This window comes from Pezoporus flaviventris, unplaced genomic scaffold, assembly GCF_033815535.1.
Source record: "Pezoporus flaviventris isolate CSIRO_AGI_PZ_B2104156 unplaced genomic scaffold, CSIRO_AGI_Pfla_v1 ptg000129l, whole genome shotgun sequence".
In the NCBI taxonomy this organism is placed as follows: domain Eukaryota; kingdom Metazoa; phylum Chordata; class Aves; order Psittaciformes; family Psittacidae; genus Pezoporus; species Pezoporus flaviventris.
In genome coordinates, this window is record NW_026892677.1 from 607,598 (window position 1) to 618,970 (window position 11,373).

At 55.7% G+C, this 11,373-nt stretch overlaps 1 protein-coding gene across 1 annotated transcript in view; it reads right to left on the reverse strand.

Annotated features, from left to right (window-relative positions):
• INPP5A (inositol polyphosphate-5-phosphatase A) overlaps nt 1–4,501 on the reverse strand; it is a 213,101-nt gene extending 208,600 nt beyond the window's left edge. Inside the window, exon 1 of the mRNA XM_061478615.1 lies at nt 4,385–4,501. Coding sequence (XP_061334599.1) covers nt 4,385–4,459 — 75 coding nt within the window. The 5' untranslated portion in view covers nt 4,460–4,501. The remainder of the gene's footprint in view (nt 1–4,384) is intronic.
• Between the last annotated feature and the right edge of the window lie 6,872 nt (nt 4,502–11,373).

The following is an 11,373-nucleotide window of genomic DNA, read 5'->3' on the forward strand; positions in this document are numbered from 1 at the left end:
TTTTAGGAGTTGTTATGGGAAGTATTTCCACTTCAAATTCAATTGATAGGCTTCAGGTCTAAACAGAGGTGAAGGATGTTCTGAGTTCATACTCGGAATCAAAGCAATCAGCATACTTATAGTACAACTACAACCAGGGCTTGGAATGAGATGTTTCACGCCTGCCCTTGGTGTGCAACGTCCAAGAAAGGGAGACTCTCACCAGATGCTGGGTGGGTTAAGGCCACTTGGGCACGTGAAAGCTCGCTGCCCATCCTGGTGCTGGCACACGCAGGCATTTTGTACGTTCAGAGAAAATACAGGTAGGCCAGGAATGCTGTCAGTCACATAAAGGTCTTGAGTGTCAGCACTTGAGCACCAGCACTTGAGCACCACCACACTCATTCCCTAACCTACTTTCTCCCTTCCTTTTTGAAGCTAACAAAATGACATGTTCTGTTTAGGTTTTCCCTTTCTTGTCATCATTACGCTTCTATCCTGGCCTAAGCTTGTCCTGCGAATTCAAGAACTGCCTCAGCCTCCCACTACGGAGGAGCTACATGCAATCAGTGGTATGAAGACAGAAGGAAACGTTTTCAGAAGCACCTACCTGACTTCAGCTCTCGTATTCCAATTTCAAAGGAAACTGGAACAAACGAGTCATTTTCAGCCAAGCAGAAGTGTCAGAACTTGTATGGCCAAGTCTGATGGGCACGTTGGAAATCTTTACCCTAGAGACTTAAACACCCTAAAGGTTTAAATACCGTGGATTGTAAACGTCACCTAAACTGACACAGAGCGAGACACAGTTTTCAAGTGTGGGTACTCAGGCGTTTCTCAGCATGTGTGACTGCACTCAGCTAAACATGCAGCAGTCCCGAGACAACGACAGAAAGTGAACTGCAAGGATCTCCATCTGCCTCCAACCAGCAGAAACAAAGCTCCCTTGCTGCACTGGCAATGAAGGGAAGGTTCTCCACCCCACACAGGGATCATTCCTGAGCCCCAGGCTGTCCCCTAAGGAGTTTTCCATGGGTCTGTTCGAGGCATTTCCCTGCCCATGTCAGCACAACCCACACACAACCCCAGGGAGGATGAGCTCTATGGGCCCCAATGTCAGCTGCTCACACCCCACTCCCAGGGGGAAAACCAAACGCTGTTGGAAAACCAAACAGCACTAAACCGTTCTCTCACTGGAGAGAAAGAAGAGGATACAGCAGACAGGAAAAAAAGGACAGCATATTAAAGTCATTAAAATCCTATGCAGTAACAGCAGTGAAGTGCCAGCCAGATTGGTTTTGGGGCCGCTACTGTGGTCAGCTCCTAGAAAGGTAAATGTGAGGTTTTAAATGTGAAAGTTCATCAGTGCAGACAGAGGAAACACAGAGAGCAAGGAACGCGTGGAGAGGGAGAAACAGAGAGAGGCTGGTGTCTCAGAGTGGGTTGGGCTGGAGAGAACCTTTAAATTTCATCCAGTCCAACACCCTGCCATAGACAGGGGCATCAGAGGAGGTGAAAAAAGAGCGACCCACCCACAGGTAACCCAAACTCCATCTTCTGCTGTTAGCAAGAGTATGCAGCGACAAAAAACAGGAAATGTTTATGCAGCAAGAATGCTTAAGTAAACAGAAATGTACCCAAAAAAATCACAGCATCCATATTCATGAGCTGCACGTGCTCATAAAACTTTGAGGAATATTTGTGGATCTAATACTGCATTAACATTTTTAACGAAGCAGCAAAAGTACTCAAGGAACGGAGCAGCGCGTCACAGCACCTCTCCACTGTACACATGTTTATTCATGAGCTCCCAGGTCAGCACTGCAGCAGGTTATTAGTGGATGTGGATGGCTGGCAGGAGCCAACCAGCCTGTTATCAGAACTTGCTTCTGGCAGTCAGAGGGGGAAGAGAGCCATTTTCTCCTCTTTGCAGAAGCGTAGCCAGGTCAGCACCACTAGGATCTAGGAAAGGCTATGCCACCCAGGCAAACTGCCCACCAAAGCTATTTTAAGTCATTCTTCTCTAAAACACTGGTCTCCAAGACAGAGCATCTGCACGTACAGCACATGCCGGCCAAGTAAACAGAGCCTGTACAGAGCATCGAAGTGCAAAGCGTGCTGCTGCCACACAGTAATGTTCAGGCTGCTTTAAACACGTCAGAGAAAGATCCATCACAGAGCCAAGGCGTGAGGTTTGCTGGGGGGGGGGGGGGGTGAGGGGGAGTGGGACACAGCCCTGGAGGAGCCAGGCAGCTTCTGCAGCAGCATCCCTATCGCCAGAGCCTCCAGCCTCATCCAGTCCCGAGCTGCGAACAGGGACAAACCCCAGAGGAATGCTGGCCGCAGTGGATCAATCGCTGGAGCAAGGGAAGGTGGGACTGCGTTAGTGAGGGACACTCTGACCTCACTATCCTGTCCTCTTGGGACACATTGTGAAAATGCATACCCTTACCCTACCTTGAGGTCCAGCAAACCTTGACTAAAGGTGGGGTGTTTAATTAAAGTATGTATCTCCAACTGAAATTTGAAATCAGAAATGAAAAATGGATTAAAGGAACTGAAAATGGTTTCCCAGCGCAGCTCAGGTGAAGTCTATCAAAGCAGGAGTTCTTGTTCATTACTGAAATCACATCAGGTCACAGCACGGAAACTTATTCCTCAGCTGAAGAGGAAGGGCCCCACCAACAGAAACAGCGGCTGACAGCTCCAACACATAACTCAAAAGCAAAGTCACAAACCGAGCTAACACCATCTTTACTGCGCCTGAACAGCACCAGTACTGCTCCAGAAACTGACCCGGCTGCCACCAGCCCTGACACCACGAGCACCAGCCCAGAGGGGAAAGTGCAGACGCTCAGAGCAGCCCCTGCACTCGCCAGCCGGCAGCGAAGCACACCCGAACAAGCCCCATTTTGCTACAGAAAGCTACATTTTATGCTATAGAAAACTACATTTTGCATGGCAAGGGAGTCACTCGCTAGAGCAGAAGCGTTCCCCTCTCTGGTCACGCTGAACGCCCAACAACAAACACGCTCCAGGAATGCCAGCGAGTCACCAACACCAGCTAGCAGCAGCCAGGAAGCTGTCTAATCTGACAGCTCCGGATTTCGTCAGTGACAGGGCTCGAAAGTGGCTGCTTTGGGCACTCTCAGAGGGAGGAGGAGGCAGGAGAGCAGTCTGAACAGCAGCCACCGACACAGCGGGCTCTGCTCAGAGAGGGAATCGCCTTTAGGCTTGAGCGACGGTAACGGGAGCACACGGCAGTGATAAAGGGGAGTGAGCACACAGCAGTGATGAGCTGACCAAGTCCTACCACTTCCGCCCGCTGCTTTACTCTCAGGCACTGGACAAGCCCACCACCATTACCAGGAAAATTATTACAAGCATTTGCGCAGCGTTTATTTCATACAAGCAGACACTTCATGTGTACAAGCACTGTGGTGATCATCTGTCAGAGTTTACCAAACTTGGTGAAACGACAAACTGCATCCCCTGAGTGCACACACATCAGTCACAGCGTGTGCTTCAGGCCAGCCTCCAGCAGCCACAGCAAACCCCGAGCAGGAGAACAGCACGTTTGCTGTAGGGTGCCTGGAGATGCGCAACCAGGGCTGGCGCCCGGAGCCAGCCGGTCCCGACACACAGGGCAGCAGCTCCCCGCTGGACGTGCGAACCCCGGGAAAACCTCCCTGCTCGCTCGGTTCCAGAGAGCTCCGCGGCGCCAGCCCTCACCCGCGCACAGCCGCGGGGCTTTCGGAGCCCGGCCGCTGCTCCAGGTGTCCGTACGGATCTGTCCTAACTCACACACGCACAAGCGCTCTCCCTTCGCCAGCACCAACTGTTGCACCCGCCGTGCTTACGGCGACCAGAAACATTCCACACGTTTCTCCCACCATCCTACTGCACTAAGCAGAAATTACACCGGGTTTTCACCCCACAACGCACCGAGCACCGCGGGGCAGAGCCCAGCCCGGCCGCAGCGTTACCGGCGGCGGCGAGAGCAGAGCCCTCAGCAGGACCGGGTCCTCCTGCACCGAGCGCCTCGAGAGGAGCAGCCGCGAGGGGCCCGGGCCACGGCACGACCGAAACCGTGCAGTGATACGGAAAGGCTCTGTCGCGACACAAGGCGCTCCCGGAGGATCTCACCGCCGGCCGCGTACCCGGCGCCTCGCTCGGGGCTCCAGAAGCGGCGCAGCCATCCCCACCCCGGCAAACACCGCCCGGCTGCCGGGACACCCCTCCCACAGCAGCACCTGAGGCCGGCCGGGACCGGAGCGGGCGGGACGGGGCGGCAGCGAGCGCCAGGACCGTCGCTGCCCGCAGAGACCCCAGTTACCACCACCGCCCCCCCCCCCCCCCCCGGTCCCGGTTACCCCCGCGGGGCGCGCGCGGCCGCGGTACTTACGTCGTCGAAGAGGGACCCGACGTTGGCGGTCACCAGGAGCACCCCGGCGCCGGCCGCGGGCCCCTTCCCCGCCATGGCGCCGGCGGCGGGCGGGCGGGCGGAAGCGCTGCGGGGAGCGCGGGGGGCGGGCGCGGGGCGCTGCGGCGAGCGGGGCGCCGGGCCTGGCCCGCCCCGTCAGCGCGACTGCTCCCGGCGCGGGCAGCCCGCGGACATCCGCGCCGCGGCGGGCCGGCCGCCCTGCGGCTGCTGCGGGGCCGCGGCGCTCAGCGCTCACCCGCCGCCGCCGTCGCGCTGCTGCCGGGACGGCTCCCGCCGGCGGAGGCTGGCGCCGGGCCGCGGCGCATGGCAGGTCGGCGGGGCGGGACGGGGCCGGGCTCGGCGCTCCCGGGAGGGGCCGGGCTCGGCGGGGCGGGCACCGGGCACCGCGCGGATGCTGCTGCCGCTCCCGGCGCTGGCGGCGGGCGGGCCGGGGCTCTGCGCCCGCGACGTCACAGCGGCCCCGCGCGGCTCTTAAAGGGGCAACGCCGCGCGCGGGGAGCCCCGCGGGAGGCCGCCGGAGAGGCACGGGCGGGGCGGGGCCGCGGGAGCCGGACGCGCTGCCCTCCGCCGGCCCTGCCCGCTGAGACCCGCACCGGCAGCGCACGCGGAGCGGAGCCCGCCCGCGGTCGGTGCCGGGCTCTGCGCCTCGGAGGCACCGGGCAGCGCCGTGAGCCGCGTGTCCACAGCGCGACCCCGAGTGAGCTTGGGAGAGCCACTGACCCCGAGCGGCAAACTCGGGCTTGGGGTGCTGGGTGAGGAGAAGCTCCCCGTGACCCGGCTTCAGTGAGCGCTTGAGCCCAGAACCCCCCCGTGTGCTGGGTGCACCCCCAGAGCGTGAGCAGCAGCTCAGGGAGGGGATCCTGCCCCTCTGCTGCATGAAGGGGAGACCCCCCCTGCAGCCCTGATCCAGCTCTGGGGCACAGCACAAAAGGGACGTGGAGCTGTTGGAGCGAGGCCAGAGGAGGCCATGGAGATGCTGCGAGGGCTGGAGCAGCTCTGCTCTGGAGCCAGGCTGAGAGAGCTGGGCTGGGGCAGCCTGGAGAAGAGAAGGCTCCTGAAGGGGAGACCTGAGAGCAGCTCCAGTGCCTGAAGGGGCTGCAGGAAAGCTGGAGAGGGGCTTGGGACAAGGGCCTGTAGGGACAGGACACAGAGGAACGGCTTTAACCTGCCCGAGGGGAGACTGAGATGAGCTCTTAGGCAGAAGCTCTTCCCTGTGAGGGTGCTGAGGCGCTGGCACAGGGTGCCCAGAGAAGCTGTGGCTGCCCCATCCCTGGCAGTGTTCAAGGCCAGGTTGGACACAGGGGCTTGGAGCAAGCTGCTCTGGTGGAAGGGGTCCCTGCCTGTGGCAGGGGTTGGAGCTGGAGGAGCTTTAAGGTCCCTTCCAACACAAACCAGGCTGGGGTTCTGTGATTTGATGATAGAGGAAATCCAAAATTATTCTCAGCATTCAATAGCAAAAAAACCCCACCTGCCAAGTGCTTCTGACCCAGGGAAGCATGGACTTACCATCTTATGGTGCTGCTCACCACACTGTAGCAGTGCATTACATCTGCAGATAGACGTGGGTCAATGAGCAGGTCAGCACCTGCAGAAGACAGCCACGTCCAGTGGTGCTGAACTTGGTGAGCCCATCCCGTGCAGTCTCCTCTTTGTGGCACATTTGCTGGTGCAGGAGTGCAAGGGGAGCGACAGAAGCTCTGCTCAGTCATGAGCGCTGCTCTTCTGCATTAGAAGGAACAAATTAAATATACAATTAAATAAAACCCATGTTGAAACTGTGGAATTCTGCCTTCTGTGCGGGATACATGCTGAGCTCCGGTGGGCTGTGGCACACAGGCAGGTGCAGTGTGGGATGTGCTCATGCCCAGAGGCACTTTACGCTGCTGGACTCCTCTGGACAATTTCTTCTAAGGCTTTATGCAACTCCCAATACAGTGGTTGCACCAAGTTGCACTGTAGGCACTGTGATCCTACCAGGACGCAGCCTTCGGAGGTATCGGAAATGAGCTGGACACAGACACCGTCCTGATATATCCCGACATGTTCACACACAAAGGAAAACGAAGGCCAGGGGGAGCGTTTGGTGCTCTGTTTTTGGCACAGTCTCACAAACTGCAGCCCCCCAGTGATTACATGGAAGTCAGGGTGTGCTGGAGGAACCTGTGTCACATCACACGTGCCTGGCAGGGGATCCCAAGCCATGTGGCATCCAGATGGAAACTTTGGCAGTGTGCAGGAGCAGGAAACTACAATAAGAAGTGGCTGCAGACCACAAGTTACTTGTAAAGAACCTGGGTGACAATCGCCACACTGCAACCCAGAGGTGCTCAGCCAGTTTCTTTGGCAAACGAAGTACTACAGCATGAACATGTCACAACCACGCTAAGTAAATCGATGTCTGACCGATGGCTGAGCTGCTGCATGTGAATCTTGTGCCTTCTTGAGAGGAGTGGATCAAACATGAGAACACAGGAACGTGAAAGACAGCGTCGTCTATAAAGTGTTCCAAAAGGATTCCTGGGAGCTGACTCGCCCAGCAGTGTAGTCTGAGTATTTTCAGTCTTGGCCCCTGCCTTGAATGTTAACTTTGAGAAAAGGGCTCAAGAATCAGGTTGGTTTTCACTAAGTAGCTTTGCGACAAGGAGGGAAAAGATGGTCTTGAGGCTGAATATTAGCAATAAGCCTGAGGGTCAGAGAAGTGCCCAGCATCACCAGCTCCATGAATTTCCATTACACAGTCTGGAAAATAACATCGCTACTTGCATAGATGCCACAGAAAAGTGGTCCTTTGTGTTCGGGCTACTCCTTTTTTGACCAGTATTTTCAGAGCTTTTCTCACTGAAATAAAGCGCAAGTGAGGTAACGGAGTTGTGTGGCATTATTCACTGGCAGGTTCATAGGAAATGTGGTTGAAATTGGCCCAGAGGAGGGCTGTGCAATATCCCAGAACTCCTGATGCACCTCCTGAAGGGTGCAGACCAACATAGGCACCGTGTGCAGTCAGAGGGGACCCAGGCAGGCTCTTGGCACGGCTGCTGGTGGGAAGGCAGCAAATGGGGAGCAGGGCTGGGCACGCACCAAGAGTCCCAGTGATCCTCCCCCCATAGCTTCCCAGAGCCGATGGCTGGGCCTGCTTTCGAGGTGGGGCTGGAGATGGACGTTGCCTGTCGTGGAGTTTGCTACCAGGGAAAGTTTGGAAGCAAATTCATCTCTTTCAGTTGAAAAGCAGTGTGAACCCTCCCCAGGCAGCAGAGCTGAGGATTAACAGCAAACAGATTTCCAGTCAGCTTTTAGACAACAAGCACCACATTTGGTGTTTTTCTGCTCTGGTCCCGTCCTGCAGCCCCCAGCATGGGTCTGTGAAGCCACCATGCCGCCAGCACCATGAACGCTCCCTTTTCCACCCTGCGCTTCCCAGGGCTTGGCCTCACCAGGTCATCCTCTGCCTCATCCCGTAGGCTCAGCTGTGGCTCCTGCTACTGCAGGACAGCCCATGCTGTGCCCATGCTGCTGCAGCCCAGCCCTTTGCCATGCAGGGACATGGACTTGCTGGGCTGTGCTCATCGGTCTGGGTCAGACTCAGTTTTGGCTGGGTGCTTGGAGCTCTGGCAGCAGGACATGGGCACATTCAACCTGAACAGTAATGCAGTGCTTACCTAAATCATTCACAACTGTGATTTCCTCAGAATCACAGAATGGTTTGGGTTGAAGGGACCTTAAAGTTCATCCAGCTCCAACCCCTGCCACGGGCAGGGACCCCTTCCACTAGAGCAGCTTGCTCCAAGCCCCTGTGTCCAACCTGGCCTTGAACACTGCCAGGGATGGGGCAGCCACAGCTTCTCTGGGCACCCTGCGCCAGCGCCTCAGCACCCTCACAGGGAAGAGCTTTTGCCTTATCTCCAACCTGAACTTCCCCTGTTTCAGTCTGAACCCGTTACCTCTCGCCCTATTGCTACAGTCCCTAATGAAGAGTCCCGCTCCAGCATCTTTGTAGGCCCCCTTTGAAAGGATTTGTAAGGTATCAATTGCACCATGCTTGGAGAAGAGAAGGCTGGGGTTAGAAAATTGCTAAATCTCCATCCTGAGCAAGGTAATACATAAGTGGTGCAGGGAATTCATGTTTTTAAAGCAGATGTTGCCATTTATTTGGTACCATGTAGCTGTGTCCATAAGGTGGGAGATCTTGTTCCCTGCACATACTCCCAGGACACAAAAAGTTTCCTTTGGATGCAGTAGTGAGGGGCCAGAACAGGGAGAAAGGGGTTCCCTGGCTGTGGGCAGGAGGCACTCACACACCCATTGTGCAAGTCCTCTCTAATCACATCTGGCTCACTTTCATCACTGCCCTTACAGCTTCATTAACTGGCTCATGCTTTCGTTGGAAGGGTCTTTACGAAGAGGTTTTTATGCTGGCAGGTGAAACAGCAAAAACCCCAAATGCTACCAGATTAAAACCCTTAAATGCAATGGAGCATTTTTCTGCCTGAAAGCTCTTCTATAACCCTGAGGGATGGGCTCTGCTCTTCTGAGATGGATCCTAGTGGGCTTTGTGAGCTCATGCCAGCACGTGACTAAATGGACCACTTTGTACTTTCCAGGCTGCACAGCACAGCTCACAGGAAATGGTCTCGGGGTTTTTCTAGTCCACACTTTGAAGGGAGGAAGGGTCACATGAGTGGCTGCTCCCTAAATTCATTTTGTTCCTGCAACCACTGGACCCAGATGTGGAAAGCCCAACTCTGGTGTGTCTGATCAGCCTCCGGCTGCTCCTCTCAGACCACAGAACTACGGAATGGTTTGCGTTGGAGGGACCTTAAAGCTCCTCCAGCTCCAACCCCTGCCACTGGCCGGGACACCTTCCACTAGAGCAGCTTGCTCTGAGCCCTGTCCAGCCTGGCCTTCAGTGCTGCCAGGGATGGGGCACCTTACCTTCACTCCTATTGCTCCATTTTGTGCTGCTTTACAGCCTGAAAGTTGGACTCTCAGGAAAGACCCCCCAAGATTCAAAAACCAAATTTCAGAATTCCAAAGTTATTCACAAATGTTCTAGAGATTATTTGAGGTGTTAAATGCATACCTGGGTCTGCAGCAGGGGCAGTGTTGTGGGGCTGGTCAGTGCCCTCAGGGTGCTGTCAGATACCATCAGCCTCAGAGACTGGCTGTGCCTCAAACCAACCACTTTGTTGCCTAATGCAGTTGCTCCTTACAGGGTCTGCAACTTTTGCTCAGAGCTCTTTGCTGAAGAACCCCCAGCATTCCAAAGACCTGAGCCTGGGGGCTGCATGGCTTTTGTGAGTGTGGAACTCCACACCCTGCAGCACCATTGGTGCTTCAGGCGCTCAGCTGTGATTCTGTGCAGCTGCAGCCCATCGGGGTTAGCCCTGAAACTTCAGCTGACAAACACTGGGGCAGTTGAGGGCTCAGCCCAGGTGTGCTGTGTGTTCTGTCTCTCTATGGCACAGAGAAGTGATGTTTCCTCTGAGCTGTGAGTGAAGAACATGGGCACTTTTGTGCACCACAGCCTCCCTGGACCATTGCTTGGTGTGTGAATCGCCTGCTGCCTTGCAGGTTCATGTGCGGGCAGTGACCCTGCTCGGCCAAGTCTACCTGCAATTACAGGCAGATACAGGTCAAAATCACAAGCAGACTGGTTTCCTTAAGGCTGCCAAGTCCCACGTGCCGGCTGTCAGATACTGAGTGGAGGCTGCCTATGCATGATGGCTGTGCTGGCGCTTTTCAGTCCCTTTCCATGCACACCACTCAGCTCTACTGCAGTTGCCTGTCTTGGCAAGGAGAAGGTTACCCAGCCCAGTGAGAGCCATTCCCCAGCAACGTCAGGGCACTGCCAGGGTGCTGTTCATGCAATGGGCAGGAAGCACATGAGTGCAAGCCAGCTCTTCCTCCCATGTGTCCTCTCCAGACACCAGAGGTGGCCCTTGCGAGTGCCAGCTTGTCAAGCCTCTGGAACTGGGAAGCAATGGCACGGCTGTGAGACGGGACTCTGCTCTGCAGCCCAAAGGCAAGGGGATCTCGCCAAATGTTTGCAGCCTGGATTCAAGGTTTTGAGCCCCAAACCAAGCCGTGTCAGCAACATGCTTTTGCAGAGTAGGCGAGTAAGCCAGTGGGAGGCAAGCAGGTCCTGGTGTAACACAGAGGGGTGGCAGGTCCCCACCAGCACCCTGCTCCTTCTCCATGTCCTTCTCCTCTTCCTTCTCCTCCATGTCCTTGTCCTCATCCTCCTCTTTCTCCCCCTCCACCCGCCCTGGGAAGACTTTGCCCCCCACAGAGGCTTTCCTGGGATGACCGGTGCTCCGTTACCCTCCGTTCCTCAGAAGGGGTTTCAAGGAGCTGTTGGATCCAGGAGAGGCCAGTGTGTGGTGACACCTTTCCCTGCCGTGGCTGGGGGTCCTCACGCTGGCAGATGTTACAGCAGGAGCTTCTCCATGTGTTCCCACAGCTGGCAGTGGGTGATGTTCACCCTGCGGCACCATCTGTCATCTCTCTGGTGGGACGAAGGAGCTCTTCCGCAGCACGAGCATCACTGCATGCCTTCAAGTACCAAATAACTGAGGGTGATGGAGGCAGCCAAGGGACTTATGGTCAGGTTGCGTCTGGAGATCAGGCAACAGGACACTCGCATCCTGATTATTACAGCCCTCCACCTTGGCCTCAAGACACCTATTTCTGCCCACCTTTGAATCAGAACCAATCGTAAGTTGTTCTGATTTGTTTTATGCTAAGCATGCCGAAGTAGGAGTAAGAACAGAAAGGATAGCACAGACTAAGATCTGCAGTGAGATTGTTTCTTTCAGCTGCTCAGGGACCGCAGAAGTTACACAGAGCCATTTTCTTTGACATAGCTGACTATCATTAGAGTTTGCCCTTCAAAAGCCAGCACAGTTGGTGTTCAGCGTGAATGCCTGTCCCGGGTACTTCAAAATTACACTGTG